Here is a 20,852-nt window from a genome sequence, read left to right as displayed (position 1 = left end):
GTAGCGGTCGCGCGGTTCCAGACTGTAGCGCCTAGAACAGCTCGGCCACCCCGGCCGGCATAAAACCTGCACTGTCCAGTAATAGAAGAAAGTCATTTGGTCGGATGAGTCTTGTTTCACAATGTTTCCAACTTCTGGCCGAGTTTACGTCCCAAGAGTGAAACATGGCGAGGTTCGGTGATTATTTCGACAGCCATATGGCGGTATTTCATGGTCCCCATGCTTACCCTGCAGCGTCGCATTACTGCGAAGGACTATGTGACGGATTTGGTTAATCAAGTGCATCCCATGGTACAATATTTGTTCCCCAATTGTGATGTTGTGTTCCAAGACGACGGGGCCCCTGTTCACGCAGCTCACATTATCGATGCCTAGTTTTGTCAACACGGGGATTGCCCCCGGCCACGTTATTCACCAGATCTCAGTGTTATTGAGCCTTTATGGTCTATTTTTGAGAGAAGGGTTCGAGATAACTATTCATCTCCATCGTCGTTAACTGAACTTGCGCTTCGTTTGCCGGAAGAAAAGATTGAGATTCCGAGACCTGTATGTATCCATTCCGAAACGACTGGAAGCTGTTTTGAATGCCAACAGTTTTCTTACACCGTATTAGGCATGGTAACGTGTTGTGTTTGTGTTCTTTCCACATTTTAGGCCACCCCTGCATATGCTATTACAGCTAAAAGAAATCTCATAGTCTCTTCAATGGCGGAAATACATTTCAGTAACCCCCTACGGTAGATACTGAATCGACACAAGTATTTTCTTCTGTTCAATTACCCTTGGTAAACAGTAATATCGATAATTTTCCAAGGAAAGGAAAAGGAAGAAAGACCTTTAGGTTGGTGGTATCTGTTCCTCTGAAGCCAAAACTGCACCTGTTCAATTTGGAATTGAATTTGTTGCTGTCGATACATTGTGGTATTGCATTGTAGTGAACAAGACTTAATTTTTTCTGATTTATATACAATACTGATCCAACGATGTCACCGAATTTTACTTGTAGCTCCATAAGAACTGCGACCACCACTGAGAGCTCAAAAAAGGGGACTACGTTCCTAGGCAGATAGTGGCCTTAAATTTCCTGCACATTGAAATCTAAAGGTGAAGATTTTCTACATATTTTGCGTTTTTAAGCAAAATAGTTACTGTAAAGATGTCAACCATGTTCACAAATGACGACAGTTAACTTTTACAGCTTGCCACAAATAAGCACACGCCAAAAACAAACGTCTTCAATTTGTGCAACGTCTTCATCTCAGAATAGCACAACCAGCGCCCTCAATTATTTGTCGAACGTATGTGAATCGTTTTGGTTTCTATGGCTGCCTCTACCATCACGGAAATCATTTCCTGTATCTTAACACATAGCCTGGTATTTTGTTCATTCTTTTAGCGTTCACCATATATTCCATATACCGTGTGATCTAAAAGTCAGTATAAATTTGAAAACTGAATAAATCACGGAATAATGTAGATAGAGAGGTACAAATTGACACACATGCTTGGAATGACATGGGGTTTTATTAGAACCCAAAAAATATAAACGTTCAAAAACTGTCCGACAGATAGCGCTCCATCTGATCAGAATAGCAATAATTAGCATAACAAAGTAAGACAAAGCAAAGATGATGTTCTTTACAGGAAATGCTCAATATGTCCACCAGCATTCCTCAACAAAAGCTGTAGACAAGGAATAATGTTGTGAACAGCACTGTAAAGCATGTCCGGAGCTATGGTGAGGCATTGGCGTTGGATGTTGTCTTTCAGCATCCCTAGAGATGTCGGTCGATCACGATACACTTGCGACTTCAGGTAATTCCAAAGCCAGCAATCGTACGGACTGAAGTCTGGGGACCTGGGAGGCCAAGCATGACGAAAGTGGCGGCTGAGCACACGATCATCACCAAACGACGCGCGCAAGAGATCTTTCACCCATCTAGCAATATGGGGTGGAGCGCCATCCTGCATAAACATCGAACGTTCCAGAAGGTGTTTATCAGCCAGGCTGGAGATGATGCGATTCTGTAACATATCGGCGTATCTCTCACCCGTCACAGTAGCAGTTTTGCTGTCCAGCGCCATCTGTCGGACATTTTGTGCCTTTGTTTTTTTTTTTTTTTTTTTCTAATAAAACCCCATGTCATGCCAAGCATGTGGGTCAATTTTTACCTATCTACATTATTCCGTGGTTTATTAAGTTTTCAAACTTATACTGACTTTTTGATCACCCGGTATTTGCAATATATCTAATTGATAATATTCCTCAATTTCCATAAAAATACTTCTGGTTTGTAGACCACGTCATGGTATAAAATGAAGTACCAACGTTTCGCTTATACATAGCCTCTGACGAAAGAAACTTACGACAGTGGTCGAAACGCTGATATATCGTTTTACACCACGTCTTTCTCAAATGATAATGTCGGACTTGTTCGTAATTTAAATAGCTTGTCACTGCGAACAAATTGTGGAAGCCTAACTCAGGTCACGTCTGTGGTTGACGAGAGGCCCTTACGCAACACGTTGGAGTCGCGAGTCGCGGCAGGTGGGACTGCACGCTCTGGTTCCCGTGAAAGTGAGTGCGAGGCGACACCGCCGGGACCGTCCGGTTAATTCCGAACGAAAGTTGCTGCATGACTGTCCCCTGCCTTCGTTTCCATTTTACGCCGCACAAGTTTTTCGATCAGACGGTAGAAAGTTTGTTAGAAAGTTTATCCAACAAGCGGCAGTAGGCCCGGCTACTGATTGAGCCACTCCAAACAGAGCCCTTAGAACGCAGCACGGGGTGTGCAGCACGCTCTTGCATATTCTTGTGCGGAGTACCTTTGTTTTATCACGCTATTTGTCGTGATTCACGATGCACGGTTCTCTGGGAGACAGTTTGTCGATCAATATATCTTCTGTTACCCAAGCATTTCTACTAGCCCTCGTCTTTTCACCTACTTGATCCTCCGCTGCCTTCACTACTTCATCCCTCAGAGCTACCCATTCTTCTTCTACTGTATTCCTTTCCCCCATTCCTGTCAATTGTTCCCTTATGCTCTCCCTGAAACTGTGTACAACCTCTGGTTCTTTCAGTTTATCCAGGTCCCATCTCCTTAAATTCCCACCTTTTTGCAGTTTGTTCAGTTTTAATCTACAGTTCATAAACAATAGACTGTGGTCAGAGTCCACATCTACCCCTGGAAATGTCTTACAATTTAAAACCTGGTTCCTAAATCTCTGTCTTACCATCTGTCTGGAACCTTCCAGTATCTCCAGGCCTCGTCCATGTATATAACCTTCTTTCATGATTCTTGAACCAAGTGTTAGCTATGATTAAATTATGCTCTGTACAAAATTCTACCAGGCGGCTTCTTCTTTAATACCTTACCCCCATTCCATATTCACCTACTAAGTTTCCTTCTCTTCCTTTTCCTACTGTCGAATTCCAGTCACCCATGACTATTAAATTTTCATCTCCCTTCACTATCTGAAGAATTTCTTTTATCTCATCATACATTGCATTGATCTCTTCGTCATTAGCGGAGATAGTTGGCATATAAACTTGTACTACTGTGGTAGGCGTGGGCTTCGTATCTATGTTGGCCATAATAATGCGTTAATTATGCTGTTTGTAGTAGCTTACCCGCACTGTTATTTTTTATTCATTGTTAAACCTACTCCTGCATTACCCCTATTTGATTTTGTATTTATAACCCTATATTCACCTGACCAGAAGTCTTGTTCCTCCTGCCACCTGCCACCGAGCGAGGTGGCGCAGTGGTTAGCACACTGGACTCGCATTCGGGAGGACGACGGTTCAATCCCGCCTCCGGCCATCCTGATTTACGTTTTCCGTGATTTCCCTAAATCGCTCCAGGCAAATGCCGGGATGGTTCCTTCTAAAGGGCACGGCCGACTTCCTTCCCTAATCCGATGAGACCGATGACCTCGCTGTTTGGTTTCGTGCCCCAAACAACAACCAACCTCCTGCCACCGAACTTCACTAATTCCCACTATATCTAACTTTAACCTATCCATTTCCCTTTTTAAATTTTCTGACCTACCTACCCGATTAAGGGATCTGACATTCCACGCTCCGATCCATAGAACACCAGTTTTCTTTCTCCTGATAACGACGTCCTCCTGAGTAATCCCCACCCGGAGATCCGAATGGAGGACTACTTTACCTCCGGAATATTTTACCCAAGAGGACGCCATCATTATTTAATCATACAGTAAAGCTGTAGTTTCCCCCTGCTTTCAGCCGTTCGCAGTACCAGCACAGCAAGTCCGTTTTGGTTATTGTTACAAGGCCAGATCAGTCAGTCATGCAGACTGTTGCCCCTGCAGCTTTTGAAAAGGCTGCTGCCCCTCTTCAGGAACCACACATTTGTATGACCTCTCAACAGATTCCCTTCCGTTGTGGTTGCACCTACAGTACGGCTATCTGTATCGCTGAGGCACGCAAGCCTCCCCACCAACGGCAAGGTCCATGGTTCATGGGATGGATGTTGGTATAAAATGTTATTGGTTCTTTCGTATGAATACTGCAAGGTTATTAATCAAATAATCATAAAACAACATAGAGCAAACTTATTATCCTAGGGGGAAATCGACACAGCTCTGTCCCCAGTCAATAAACAGACTTATAATGAAACAAGATGAGTAATACTCGTTACCTCCACTGAATACCAAGAGCTTAGGTGTGCAACAAGCTACATTTATTATTAATGGGCCACCTAACAATGGAAAAGTTGTAGGACACTTAAAGGAACTTGTAATTGAAATTCAGGTTGAGTAAAACGGACATTATTTCCTCTAAATGTTGGACCAATACACAAGTAGCTAACAGAGAGCAAGTTTTCTAAAAATTTGAATTGAGTTCACGCAAAAATGGCACTAACACTGTGGGAAGGTACCAAATTTTGTGGAAGACTGTGTGGAGAAAACATAACAAGTTATCTTTATTAGGCCAGGTCACGATTTCAATGTTAACGAGTCAAAACCACAAATTATAATGAAATGGGCAAGTTGGTGCCAGAACAAGTAAGAAGTGAGCTGCTTGGAGTACAGATCGTGCTACTGCAGACTGTGAAACTTACATTTCCCTAAAATCAGCAAAGCGTGTGCCCATCAGCACCAGACAGTGGCTGGGATACCAACTGCCACGAAACGTCGTTGTCCATCCTCAACTTCCAACTTTCAAAAAACTGTACATGGGCGACAGGTTAGTGCTGTTGCCAATGTGTCAAACCAGTATATTGCTTATTTCTTCAAAGTACAGGGGAACGAAACAGAAAATTCTCACTCTTGAAGTACAAAACGCATATTAACACACACAAGTTTGGTACTGACCTAGAGCAGTGTCTCCTTGATTGGTCGGCCTCTTCGCGCCAAGCACAGACGTGGCCCGACTTAATTCGATTGGGTGGCTTAAAGTCAGGAGCGAAAGCAAGTGTGTTTCTCACGCTGGCCGGACGGTGCCGCAGCGTCTCGAGCTTCCATGTTCACGCAGAAAACGAAAAGATGTCCAATTCAATTGTTCTTTGTGGATGGCAGTGGTGGCAAGGCATCCGTCGCCCTGACCTAGGCCAGGCAACAGCTCTCCCCACAAAAGCACGAAGGAAGCCACACCCTCATATCCATGAAAACTGCCCTTCTCCCTGGGGTGGCTTGCCTTTTGTAATGAAGTTCAGTGACTGCCTTCTGCCAATAACAGAATGCTGAGACGACACCAGGAGTGTGATTCAGAAAACGCAAAGCCGTCCTCCCAGCGCCACGTATCCAATACTCTCAATAAAAAAACCACGAAACAGTGACAAAAAATATAGCTTAGCATATGTGGCAGTAATGTCACGCTCTGTACCCCAGAGTAGATGGGCGTGGTGGCCCGAGGGCTGGGGGAGGGTGTAGGCGAGGGATGGACGGAGCAAGTACGCTATCCTGACCCCCCCCCCCCCCCACACCACCACTTTCCCCTCCGTGGAGATGATCGTACTGTGCTATCTGGACCGTAATGGTACGAAAATACTGGAGGAATTTCTAGTTAGAATACCTCTGTAGCAACTTTGTCAATTTAAGAAAATACTAGCGCTATTTCGCCTTCGCATAGCTCCTGAATAGTTCACACGAGACTCCCATCACGGAAAACATTCTCTGAATCGAGGTTTGGAAGCTAGTATCCGTCAAAGTACAGATGTACGCTGATCAGCCAGAAAATTATTATCACCGAAGTACTATCGATATAAGCCCCTACAGGCAATAGCAGCGTCACCTGGCGAGGAATTACTGCTGCTCAGGCACAAACACGGTGCATGTTGTATCAGTGAGCGTGATGTCCGTGTGTGGGATGGGGAAGGCGCGCGATCTATCTGCGTTCGACCGAGGGCAGATTGTGATGGCGCAGGGGCTCGGCACGAGCATTTTGGAAACTGCACAACTTGTTGGGTGTTCGTGGAGTGCTGTGGTGAGTGTCTTCGACACGTGGCAAAACTAAGGTGAAACCACGTCCAGACGTCTTAGGGTTGGCCGGCCACCCCTTATTTCAGATGTTGGATGTCGTAGGCTGGGTAGACTGGTAAAACAGGACAGGCAGCGAACTGTGGCGGAACTAACATCAGGCTTTAATGCTGAGCATAGTACAAATGTATCTGAACACAAAGTGCACCGAACCCTACTGACGATGGGTCTCCACAGCCGACAATCAATGTGTGTGCCAATGTGAATACTACGACAATGGCAATTACGACGAAAATGGGCACGTGACCATCAGCACTAGATGTTGGTACAATGGCAGAGAGTTGCAGGGTCTGATGAGTCCTGATATCTTCTTTATCACACTGATGGAAGTGTGGGAATATGTCGTCTTCCAGGAGAACAACTCCTTGATACCTGTACTATGGGATGGAGACATGCTAGCAGCAGCTCCATTACACTCTGGGGAACATTCACATGGCCATCGATGGGTCCAATGAATTTCGTGCAGGGTACCCTGACGCCAAGGAGTATCATACACTGGTTGCAGACTATGTACAGCACATCATGACGAGCATTTTTCCCGACGGCAGTGTCGTTTTCCAACAGGATAATGAACCATGCCACAAGGCCAGGAATGGGATGGAGTGATTCGAGGAACACAGTGGCGAATTCCAATTGATGTGCTGACTCCCCAACGTGCCAGATCTGAACCCAACTGAAAGCATATGGAATGTGCTTCAATTTGGCGTCAGCGCTCATCGCTCCCTCCCCATAATTTATGGGGCTTAGGTGACTTGTGTGTGTAGATGTGATGCAACACCCTCCCGCAACCTATCAAGGACTCACTGCTTCCATGCGATGAAGCGTCGCTGCTGTTATCCGTACCAAAGATGGACATACTAGCTATTAGATGGGTGGTCATAACGTCCTGGCTGATCAGTGTACGTTTAGGACTTTTACACAGTACAGAGGAAAGATATCAATTACTTCCGCATTTTAAACCGTGTAGCTTCTGCAAAATAATATGGCCCTGCAAGCAAAGCCGTAACCTGTGTGGAAATTAAGTAGCGGGCAGTCTAAATAGAGTTCTCCCGTCACTACTGTTCCAACAGCCGGTATCGAGGGCGGCTCTTGCAAAACGAGCTACCTGCGTCCTGACGTGGCGATTTCCATAATCGCCGGCGCAGAGAATGCGATGCGGCGCGGGGAGGGACGCGACGTTTCCCTGGCCGGAAGCGGCCATCCTGTGCAGGGGCAGCCAGCCCTTGGCTTTGGCAGATAAGCCGGCCGAGCCGCGCGCTGCCGTGTGCATATTCCGCAGGCGCACCGCTCTGACGCGTTGCCGCCAACTCCACTTCCGACCTCGTTTAGATTTTCCCAGAAACTCGCTACGGAGATCTGTCGGCGTATGAAGCTGGCGTGCACACAGGAGCGCTGAAAGAAATACAACAATCCTCACTCTCGAAATAACTACCGAATTATGAAAACAGGGGCGCCCAGTATCGCCAGTAGTTTTTCATATCTACATCAACTTCAGCTTCCACGTCTACACTCAGTAAGCCAACTTCTGGCGCGTGCCAGAGGGTGTTTGTGGTACCATTAGCATTTCGCCTTGTAACCCAATCAGCAACCTCCGGTACAGGGTGGTTCTAATTAAACTTTCCCTATTTAACGTGTTATAACATGGAAACTAATTACCGTGCGAGTACCAAACTTGGTAGCAATAATGTCCAGAGTTTGGAGAGCATATGCGTCACAGCGCCACCGTCCAGTTCCAACTATGGCCAACCCGTGGCGTGCTCAGTCATCGTGAGTCATAGTCTCACATACCTGAACTGACACAGTGCGCTTGTTGACGTGTCAACATGAGCAGGGCATTATTGATGAAGCTCTATTATCAAAACAAGACTATGGCTGCAGCTGCATTTCGAGAATATCACCGGCTGAAAAGATTACGGAAGGGTCCTCTCTCTCCACCTGTTGTGCGGAGCATGATGAAGAAGTTCGTATCAACTAGAGAACTGGGCGTCGCTCCGGGAAGAGATCGACGACCGGTTGCACCACACGTGATTGATGAAATTGCTGTTGCTGTGGCAGACAATGCTGCGCCCGTTTCCCAATCGTCAGGTAGTGCGCTTTCTGTGTCGCGACAGTTGAACATCCCGTGGTCCACTGTACGCAAGGTGCTTCGAACCATTCTCAAACGATATCCGTACAAGTACCATATCGCACAGTAGCTTGCACCACAGGGCGCACAACGTCGTGTTGACTTCGCTCTCCACTTTCTCGCAAGGATTGAAGTTGGCGAGGGCTGGCCCTTGACCTTCCTATGGACAGACGAAGCTCATTTTTTTCTGGCGATGAGGTGAACACGCAGAACTGCCGAGTGTGAGGATCTCCACCTCCAGTCACTGTGCATGAAGTTCTAGGGAACTGATGACCTCAGAAGTTACGTCCCATAGTGCTCAGAGCCATTTTAACCATAATAACCGTTCATCCTTGAATTCAGATTTTATGTTCTTCTATTGTCACGAAATAATGCAGAATATTTCCAGCTTGTGTGACGATTGAAGCGTCTTATATATGAAAATAAAAAAATGCTTAAATTATTCAGTCAGAAGGTATGTGAGATAATAGGGAAAGCAATATATATATATATATATCAGTAACTGTGTTGGAAGGTATCAGAGAGTTTGAAGTTGAAATAGTTATGATATCTTATATGTAAATGTGGAATATTCGATGGTATTAGTGCCTTGAAAACAGTTACATTCGAAACACTAGCTTTCCAAATTGTTAACAAGTTGGTTTGGTTACCCGAGAGAATTGCTTATTGTGGTAGTGTCTAAGGAGGCCTTTATTTCATAGAAGTGCCGATCTGATATGAAACAAGACACACTTTTACTGCACAGAATTTTCATTTTACAGAGAAATGATGTTTTGTTAATATATCAGTTATTTATTAAAACATGAATACGCAGCTTTAATGTTCCACAATAATATTTATTTAATAGTCAGTTATGAACAGGATTTCGACTTCCTATCCCATCGTCAGATCGTTCTACAGAGATATGTAACTTTATGTCCATGTCGGTATAAAACAGAAGCATTACGTAGTACCCAAGGAGACTCTGAACAAGTAAATCTTATATTACACTATATTGTACCCAAAGAGACTTTGAGTAAATAATTCTTATGCTGTATTCAAATGTTAAAAGAATATGAATGTTTAAGCCTAATATTTTGTACAAGTGGGTAATAGCACAGACTACTATGTTATACGGACAAATGGATGAAAGTGAGGAAAAGGTCGAGAAAAGGAGGGAAGGGGCGAGGGGAGAAAGGGAACGTTTAGTAATGGAACTGTGTTTGGTCAATAAGGACTATATCAGGATTCTTTGATTGGTGCTTATTAATGACCAGAATTTCGAGTAATGTTGATTTCCTGCGTTTAGTTCCTCTATTGAGGACTCTCATTTAATGTCATATGAACGACATTCCTTCAGAGCATATTCAGCAAAGGTGGAAGCATTCTCTTTCAGCCTCCACCTCCTTTCACGCTCAGCCAGTCTAGTACGGTTTCATTTGATATTAAATGTGATGTTCTCCATAGAGGAACTAAAGGTAGAAAATAAAATTACTCGAAAATCTGGTCATTAATGAACATAAATTAAAGAATCATACCTGGTCCTTCTTGACCAAACACAGTCCCATTCGACTTAGACTTCGTAGACTTACGGAATATGTGATTCGATAATGTTTTATTAGTCCATGGTTTTTTTACACCGTGTCAACTATTCACTATGTTGTAAACCTATTGCCTGTTAAAAATTCAATTACTGAACTAGTTAATTCTGATCCAGTTGGGGACAAAGTAATACCTAATGAGTAATACCTAATGTGGACTGGTTAAGAGTTCGGCACTAGCATGATTGAGAAGCACTTGTGTGCAGACAGAGAGAAAGAGTTGCAAGCTGACAGTGATTAAAGACAGAAGTAAGCGCTTTGTTGACGTGGCATCCAGAATGTAGCAACGCATTGTGAATTTACGAGCGGCCGTTTATTTGTGCTATAGGACAATGCTTAATCAAGAAGAATTGGAAAAACAGATTTTTATATGAAGAATTCTGTGCGGCAAAAATTAATACAAATTGATCGTTACTGGAAGAACTACTTAAACCTACCTAACCTAAGGACATCATATACATCCATGCCCGAGGCAGGATTCGAACCTGCAACCGTAGCGGTCGCGTGGTTCCAGACTGTAGCGCCTAGAACCGCTCGACCACCCCGGCCGGCTGAACGGTTATTATTTAACTTCTTGAAATACTCGTAGATTTAGAAAGCGATCACAGTGGACATATAAATCATAAAACAATACTGAGTCCTTCTAAGCAATCAACACAATCTGATGGATACCCAGTCTAATAATAACTGCACAATGCATACCGCCAGTTCCGTAGCATTTCAGGCGACTTCGTTTACTCAATGGTTCATTTCCATGGACCTGTCCTTTTTATTGTTAATTCGTGGCCACAGTAACATTTATAATGAGTTCTTACAAAATTATGGTAATCAGCACTAGATTGGGATGATTTTTGGTTTTGAATAAGAAAGTACGACTACTGTAAAACACTGACTATGATCTTCCTTTCAAGATCCAGACTAATCCCTTTAGTACTGCCGATTGAAACATGATTAGCTCAGTTTTATGTTGTGAAATGGTTATATTATTATACAAACATAGCTAGATGAGTGCACTAGATCGCTAAAAATAAGTGTATCGCACAAAATAAATTATTAAGTGAAAACCGGAAGCAGGGAGACAAACACAACCAAGAAGCGTAGATATTACAGCTAACTGTAAGCTCAAACGGCTCTGAGCACTATGGGACTCAACATCTTAGGTCATAAAGCTAAAAAGATCGAAATATCGACTTTAACCAATACAAATCGATATTTTCCGTTTCACTAACAAACTGTTTACATGTGAACTGTAAGCAAATAACAAATGATTTAATTCAGTAACCGAAAGAAAAGGTATATAAATTGTTGACGAGACGAGATGAAAATAAAAATCAAAATATCTTAATTCCCAAAGCTAAAAAAATGCGGGCATAAGCAGAAATCATAAAAATATATACAGACGCTACACTAAACGTCGAAAATGCGGACACGTGCGCATAAATACAGACGTATTGTGACCCTATCTCTGATTCCTATTAGATTACTTAGCTTTAAAGACTATTACAGTTTCATCTAACGGATTTTCACGATAGCTCAAGAATAACTACTCTAAAGTTTGGCCAGGTGGCTCTGCATTAGCTCACAGTCGTGCAAATTATTAGTTCAAGAAACAGATCATAGGTGTCGCTCGCGTACACTCAAAGTAACTACATCTCTTACTAGAGCTTGTGATGCTCTGTTACTTCTCACGTAGAATCTGGATAGCAGCTCTGAACGGCAGTCTCGTTGCCCCCAGGTGCACCTGATCTGCATGCCGCCGAGCAGCGAGAACATCTGCAAGCAGTCGTCGCAGTTCCACTTCGTCAACGACTACCTGTACCGGCCCATCAACGCGGAGGAGGTGCAGAACAAGCCGAACGTGACTCTGCGCTACTCTGACCGCTACTACCCGGACAATTTCTACGAGGAGGAGAGTCTGCACCAGCAGCCGGCGCCCATCCGCGGGTCTGCCGCGCCGCCCCCGCCACCCCCGGCCGCCGCCCCCGTGCTGCGCGGCCGCCCCCAGGTGCCGCAGTTCCGCCCCCAGCCGGCCCCTCACCAGGTCTTCCACTCGCCCGAGGAGGTCAACATCCCGCTGCAGCAGCGCAGGCCCTCGGGCCCGCCCCCAGCACCCGTCAGGGGCGGCTTCGGCCCCCAGCACGATGACGAGTACGAATACGACGACCTGCCCTTCCGCCAGGGCTAGAAGCGCCCTCCTGTCACAGCCAGGATGCGACTTCGCGTCCCGAACTGGACTAGAGAAGGCAGGCAGACTGTTTCCCGTGCAGTCGGCATCGACGGACACTGTGGAATGCCTTTGTGCGTGTGTGTAGTTACATGCGGAACTCTCCAAACCAATCGATTCTCCCCCGAGATACCGCGGTAGTTCTCGCGAATCTCACATACCAAGTCGACTCATTCAATCAGCTTTTGTTATGTAATTTACAAACTTCCCTCCTCGCTCTTGACTGATTCTCTTATATGCAGTCGCAGAGCAGCTTCCTCCTTAAACGTAACAATACCGACGACCCATTCCTGGAAATATTATCATTTTCGTTATGTATACTCTAATTGCCACATCTACATCTGCACGATTATTCTGAAACTCCCTCTTAAGTGTTACCCAGAGGGTGCGTGGAGCCGCTTTCATATTATTTCTCTACTTCTCCACTCGCGAATAGTACGTGGGTGAAAATGCATGCCTAAACCTTTTCGTATGGACTACAGTTTATTTCATTTTATCACGACGTAGATGGGAGTCAACAAAATATTTTGTCATTCAGAGGAGAAATTTGTCGATTGTAGCTTCGTAAAAAAAATTTCGTCGGAACTAAAAACGTTTGTGCTTTAATGACTGCCATCCCGACGTGCTTAAAATATCCGTGACACTCTCGCTACTATTTGGCGATTATACGAAACGATCTGCCCTTCTTTGAACATACTGGATGTCCATCGTCAATGACCCAACTGGATGAATATGCGAGCTCTTCCGTTACTCTTTACCCGAAAAAACGTGTTTAAGAATTGAAAAAAAAAAAGTTAGTTTGGATATCCTACTGAAATTTATTTACGTTAGCGATCCCCTTTCACAAAACAAAACTTTTCACTCGTAGCAAAATAGATAGATGACTCAGTTTACCACTTTCAAGGAAACAGTTTGCGTCAAAATCAAGAACTCAGTATTTCTTTCCTTATCTACTGTACATTACAGTACGTCGACAGTACAGAAGTACCTCCAAATAATCTATAGTTGGTGCAAAATATTTTTAGGTACCCATCATTTCTCCAGCAAATTTCACTTAGGTCACCTACAATTGTTTTTAATCGTTAACAAATAGGTGGAAACATAGTCCATCAGATACTAAAACGCAGCATACCATTCTCATTATGAGTTTTGGAGGAAGCTACTCTGCTCTGCTGAGTCCCGCCCATTATGTCGCCTGGGCGCTCCGGTACACCATTTTCAACGTTAACAGCTGTTTAACATCTACTGTACAAATTAATTTATTGGTACTTAGAGTTAATCTATGTGTGTATGTATGTGTGCCCTTGTATTTCTCAGAACTTCATCGTTAATCCTTACCTGTATCATCGTGATCCCCATTAATTTATCCCCTGTGATTTTACTCTTAAGAATGTTCACGTATGTACTCGTGCTTTAGTTAAATAAAAGCATGGTGCCCATAAGTTTTGAAACGAGATTACTAGAAACTGTTTTATCTGAGGAAGATAAAGTACTCATAGTATTTTTACCTTTAACCTAACGCCCGAAAAAACTTCCAGAATATCACGATAAACTCACCAAAAACTCTATATAAACGCGAAAAATTGTGAAAAATTCTAGAGAAGAGGAGCTACCTACTTACCATGTAAGCTTAGTCAGAAACTGGCATTCTTCGGAATGATGCTTCTTAGAAGATTGCAGATTAAGGAGCGTGATAAGGGTGCAATATGTTCACCGTATCTTTTACATTACACAGCTGAACTGTTACAGTAATCGACACGAAGATTAGAACTAGACAAATAATTTACAAAATTAGATATCTTAGTTACTGACATTTAGCACTATTAACAAACAACAGCACATGTACTCCATATATCCATAGGAGAATTTCGTAGCTGCAAGGAACACTCCCACCATTTCAAACAACAAGAAGCAATCTATTCCATTTAAATGACGAGAACCTGTTAGGTCTTAAACAATAGTTTCATACAAACAAACAGAAAAGATTAAACCGTTCAAGTTTCTTTGGATACACCGCTTTTCGAGAGGGAATGGACACTGGAAGTTAAATAAGAAGATTGAATTACGTTGTATAAAAAGAATAAGGTAAGAAGGACGATTACGATGACCATGAGTAATACTAAGCAACTATCCGGAAGTGAACTGTAATTCTACCAAAAGAGAAAGAAAGAATGAGAGATACAGGTAACGAATATTTAAGAACAGTGTGGTACACAGGAATCGAATGTAAGCGGAAATAAAAATTTAATTACGAACATGAAGTTTTATACAACAGACACAGTACTTTACATTTGTTGGAGAAAAGATATGAACAATCTGCTATCGACACATTATTTCTCTAGTTCATTTTCTGATTCATTATAAAGCTAGTGATTGACACCATTGGGTGTTTTCCGAGACGTCTGTACATATGCGATCGTTATGGTTCTGTGTTGATTCACCATCATGACTAAATTCAGACTTCCATAAACGGCAGATTGTTTGCTAAGTTGACGCGTCTGTGACAACAGTCACAAATCTAACAGATATAGCTGTAATTACACTATCCAATGTCATAAGCAAAATTTCGTCTACCAGACACAGTAATGGGAGAAAATTTAAACATACTGAAACACATAATCGTAGACAATTAAGCAAGTTTTTACCGGTCAACAAAGTGATTGTTGAACTTAATCTGCATAGATCTATGTGGATTCAATACCCCACGAAAACCATCGTACAGGAAATGCATAAAAGAAACTCCCTGGTGAAGCTAATGTTGACATGTTGTTGTTGTTGTGGTCTTCAGTCCTGAGACTGGTTTGATGCATCTCCCCAAGCTACTCTATCCTGTGCAAGCTTCTTCATCTCCCAGTACTTACGGCAACCTACATCCTTCTGAATCTGCTTAGTGTATCCATCTCTTGGTCTCCCTCTTCGATTTTTACGCTCCACACTGCCCTCCAATGCTAAATTTGTGATCCCCTGATGCCTCAGAACATGTCCTACCAACCGGTCACTTCCTCTTGTCAAACTGTGCCACAAACTTCTCTTCTCCCCAATTCTATTCAATACTTCCTCATTAGTTATGTGATCTACCCATCTAATATTCAGCATTCTTCTATAACACCACATTACGAGGCTTCTATTCTCTTCTTGTCCAAACTATTTATCGCCCATGTTTCACTTCCATACATGGCTACATTCCATACAAATACTTTCAGAAACGACTTCCTGACACTTAAATCTATACTCGATGTTAACAAATTTCTCTTCTTCAGAAACATTTTCCTTGCCATTGCCAGTCTACATTTTATGTCCACTCTACTTCGACCATCATCAGTTATTTTGCTCCCCAAATAGCACAATTCCTTTACTGCTTTAAGTGTCTCATTTCCTAATCTAATTCACTCAGCATCACCCGATTTAATTCGACTACATTCCATTATCCTCGTTTTGCTTCTGTTGTTGTTCATCTTATATCCTCCTTTCAAGACACTGTCCATTCCGTTCAACTGCTCTTCCAAGTCCTTTGCTGTCTCTGACAGAATTACAATGTCATCGGCAAACCTCAAAGTTTTTATTTCTTCTCCATGGATTTTAATACCTACTCCGAATTTTTCTTTTGTTTCCATTACTGCTTGCTCAATATACAGATTGAATAACATCGGGGAGAGGCTAAAACCCTGTCTCACTCACTTCCCAACCACTGCTTCCCTTTCATGTCCCTCGACTCTTATAACTGCCATCTGGTTTCTGTATAAATTGTAAATAGCCTTTCGCTCCCTGTATTTTAGCCCTGTCACCTTTAGAATTTGAAAGAGAGTATTCCAGTCAACACTGTCAAAAGCTTTCTCTAAGTCTACAAATGCTAGAAACGTAGGTTTGCCTTTCCTTAATCTTTCTTCTAAGATAAGTCGTAAGGTCAGTATGGCCTCGCGTGTTCCAACATTTCCACGGAATCCAAACTGATCTTCCCCGAGGTCGGCTTCTACCAGTTTTTCCATTCGTCTGTAAAGAATTCGCGTTAGTATTTTGCAGCTGTGACTTATTAAACTGATAGTTCGGTAATTTTCACTTCTGTCAACATCTGCTCTCTTTGGGATTGGAATTATTATATTCTTCCTGAAGTGTGAGGGAATTTCGCCTGTCTCATACATCTTCCTCACCAGATGGTAGAGTTTTGTCAGGACCGGCTCTCCCAAGGCCGTTAGTAGGTCTAATGGAATGTTGTCTACTCCCGGAGCCTTGTTTCGACTCAGGTCTTTCAGTGCTCTGTCAAACTCTTCACGCAGTATCGTACCTCCCATTTCATCTTCATCTACATCCTCTTCCATTTCTATAATATTGTCCTCAAGTGCATCGCCCTTGTATAGACCTTCTATATACTCCTTCCACGTTCCTGCTTTCCCTTCTTTGCTTGGAACTGGGTTTCCATCTGAGATCTTGATATTCATACAAGTGGCTCTCTTTTCTCCAAAGGTCTCTTTAATTTTCCTGTAGGCAGTATCTATCTTGCCCCTAGTGAGATAAGCCTCTAAATCCTTACATTTGTCCTCTAGCCATCCCTGTTTAGCCATTTTGCACTTCCTGTCGATCCTATTTTTGAGACGTTTGTATTCCTTTTTGCCAGTTTCATTTACTGCATTTTTATGTTTTCTCCTTTCATCAATTAAATTCAATATTTTTTCTGTTACCCAAGGATTTCTACTAGCCCTCGTCTTTTTACGTACTTGATCCTCTGCTGCCTTCACTACTTCATCCCTCAGAGCTACCCATTCTTCTTCTACTGTATTCCTTTCCCCCCATTCCTGTCAATTGTTCCCTTATGCTCTCCCTGAAACTCTGTACAACCTCTGTTTTAGTCAGTTTATCCAGGTCCCATCTCCTTAAATACCCACGTTTTTGCAGTTTCTTCAGTTTTAATCTACAGTTCATAACAAATAGATTGTGGTCAGAGTCCACATCTGCCCCTGGAAATGTCTTACAATTTAAAACCTGGTTCCTAAATCTCTGTCTTACCATTATATAACCTATCTGATACCAACTAGTATCTCCAGGATTCTTCCATGTATACAACCTTCTTTTATGATTCTTGAACCAAGTGTTAGCTATGATTAAGTTATGCTCTGTGCAAAATTCTACCAGACGGACTCCTCTTTCATTTCTTAACCCCAATCCATAATTACCTACTATGTTTCCTTCTCTTCCTTTTCCTACTCTCGAATTCCAGTCACCCATAACTATTAAATTTTCGTCTCCCTTCACGATCTGAATAATTTCTTTTATCTCATCATACATTTCATCAATTTCTTCATCCTCTGCGGAGTTAGTTGGCATATAAACTTGTACTACTGTAGTAGGCATGGGCTTCGTGTCTATCTTAGCCACAATAATGCGTTCACTATGTTGTTTGTAGTAGCTTACCCGCACTCCTATTTTTTTATTCATTATTAAACCTACGCCTGCATTACCTCTATTCGATTTTGTATTTATAACCCTGTATTCATCTGGCCAAAAGTCTTGTTCTTCCTGCCACCGAACGTCACTAATTCCCACTATATCTAACTTTAACCTATCCATTTCCCTTTTTAAACTTTCTATCCTTGAGAGGCACCCACTTGCCTTGCACATACTGTGGCATCAAGCAGTAAGGCCTGCAAGATGAGTGGTGTGCCAAGCGAGTGGATTCATTCTTATTTATCGAGTAACATGAACTCTCGTACTCACAATTAAGTTACCAATTATCCTCCTATATGACTAATACGCAACGGAAACGCACATCTGACTATCAGTAAATTACAGAACTCTGACTGTTCACTATGCACTGGCAATACCACATTTTGTTTTTGTCTTTTATTTAACGGCTTTTATCAACACGTGGCCACCGCACTGAATATGAATGGCGCACACATTATAAATTCGGGACATCATGACAACATACAATTCGAAGGAAAAGTCCACCAATCTTTTTCTTTTCACTATCTTATTTATTCCGATAAATTCTATAACCTAAACACACAAATTCTATAACCTACAACAATAACACATGAGAAATTCCGCCCAGTGGGCATGGCTTTACATTGGTGAGTCTCTATATTATGGTCTCGTAATTATTTAATGCTACAGTGCACTTTCTGGATAGGATGGTGGATCTTTTATTATATCTCACACTTCGACTCTCACAATCATCATCACGAAACTTTCCTCCAGATCGAGCGGTACAGAAGGAACAAGCATAACCCACTAATCTTTTGAAACTACCTTGCTACTCCCCCATGCAAACCACACATACCCAAATTACATGACATACACCACACTACAGTATGAAATACTACACAGGGAATAGTCACAACATTATCACTTTCAGCTTTCCCACTTCAATTAATATTTATCCCAGTTTCACACGACACTGCCCCACTTCGCAATTCTACTTTCCTACTATGAACTCTGGAGATATATGCACGTCTTCCTGTGCAATGCAAGCCAAGTGGCGTTGCTGGATAGACGGCCGACTCACCTTGCTTCTCTCTCAGAGTTTGAATCTAGCGTCAAAGGGAATCATATCACGCAAAGTAATATTAAGAACATATTCATCACACACGCGAGTCCTCAACTGATACCATGGACGAGTACTTCTCTTTATCCTTTGTCTCATACACAGATTGAGACTCACACAGTACTCACCACGTGGAAGCACTCGTCTCTAATTTCAAGTCCTGCACACGCCGTTTCTTAAATATTCCAACTTATGGTACACACGCTATTTCTTAAATATTTCAACTTATTGTACACACGCTAGTAATTCAGCTTAACTTAAGCACACGGAAGTATTTCAACTTATTGCTACACGTGGTTTCATTGTAACCGTTGGTCACTTCCGAAGATTACTACGATCCCATTAATATTACCTGCCTGACATTTAATTCTCCCCACAAAAGTTCCTGAAACAGAGAAATTATTATTTCCAACTACTCTTAAATATTCCACATACATACCATGTCTCCACTCTTTTGTCTTTACGGAGCACAACTAAGACAGGTCTTAACAGCACAAGATCCAGCGGCAGAGTGCTGAAACATGGCCGTTCTCGAGGTCCTCTTGCACCTCTGCTGAAGTGGGGGAGCACCTTGCTACCGTATTGGTCAGTCACATTTCAGGCGCTCAAAGCTTCGGTAAGTTTCATCTCTTTGGTTCCACCAAAGGTGGCCAAAGGATCGCCTCAAAGATGATCATATATTCACATTCACTATCTGGATGTAGGGATTTACTTTGTGGGAGTGCACATGTGATCAATTAAATAAATAAATTGTCATTCTTTCCCACACTGGTATCTGGCTTCTCTGTATTAATTGAAATTGAGTTATTTTACAAAAAAAAATGTGTTGTTCTGACAAAAATAATGAAGTATTTTGTATCTATTTTCAATGTCGGGCGGTACTGTACCCTTTCAACCTACCTGCCCGATTAAGGGATCTGACATTCCACGCTCCGATCCGTAGAACGCCAGTTTTCTTTCTCCTGATAACGACGTCCTCTTGAGTAGTCCCCGCCCGGAGATCCGAATGGAGGACTATTTTACCTCCGGAATATTTTACCCAAGAGGACGCCATCATCATTTAACCATACAGTAAAGCTGCATGCCCTCGGGAAAAATTACGGCTGTAGTTTCCCCTTGCTTTCAGACGTTCGCAATACCAGCACAGTAAGGCTGTTTTGGTTAGTGTTACAAGGCCAGATCAGTCAATCATCCAGACTGTTGCCCCTGCAACTGCTGAAAAGGCTGCTGCCCCTCTTCTGGAACCACACGTTTGTCTGGCCTCTCAACAGATACCCCTCCATTGTGGTTGCACCTACGGTGCGGCCATCTGTATCGCAGAGGCACGCTAGCCTCTCCTCCCCACCAACGGCAAGGTCCATGGTTCATCGGGGGCGGGGGGGGGGGGGCTATGTTGATATAGCTCAGTGCTAAAGGATCTTAAAACATGGACTAATAATCATTGATCACCTGTAATTTAGTCCGAGTTAATTAGTCAGTTATCCGTTTCATGGATCACTTTGTATGATATATCAAGATGACACAAAACGAATCATTTTACAGAATATTAACTTAATTGGTGTTTGAATATGGCTATACGCCGACCCATTGCAGATGAGATCGTATAACAGCAAACAAGTTTAGTTTAATAACACAAGTAAGTATCTAATACCTTCGCACTAAATAAGTTAAAAGTTTCTAAATAAGTATTCTTCTGTAGAGTAGGACTTTCAGATTCTTTCCAAACCTAGCTCTGCTGTTTGTCAAACATTGAACATCATTGAATAAATGATCAAAGAACTTGGTAGCACCATTACTCATCTCGTTCTGAGGTACAGTGAATTTTAATTAAGAATAATGGAGGTCTTTTTTCGGTAGTGTTGTAACTACCGATGTCGT

General features: G+C 42.7%; 1 protein-coding gene across 1 annotated transcript in view; it reads left to right on the top strand.

The window, feature by feature from the left end:
• The window catches only part of LOC126481347 (uncharacterized), a 60,700-nt gene extending 46,808 nt beyond the window's left edge, over window positions 1-13,892 (top strand). Inside the window, exon 5 of the mRNA XM_050105042.1 lies at window positions 11,948-13,892. Within this exon, the coding sequence (XP_049960999.1) occupies window positions 11,948-12,397 (450 nt within the window). The 3' untranslated portion in view covers window positions 12,398-13,892. The remainder of the gene's footprint in view (window positions 1-11,947) is intronic.
• The last annotated feature ends 6,960 nt before the right edge of the window (window positions 13,893-20,852 follow it).

The sequence above is a fragment of the Schistocerca serialis genome, chromosome 5 (assembly GCF_023864345.2).
Source record: "Schistocerca serialis cubense isolate TAMUIC-IGC-003099 chromosome 5, iqSchSeri2.2, whole genome shotgun sequence".
NCBI classification, from domain to species: Eukaryota; Metazoa; Arthropoda; class Insecta; order Orthoptera; family Acrididae; genus Schistocerca; species Schistocerca serialis.
This window is presented reverse-complemented; position numbering and strand designations above follow the sequence as displayed.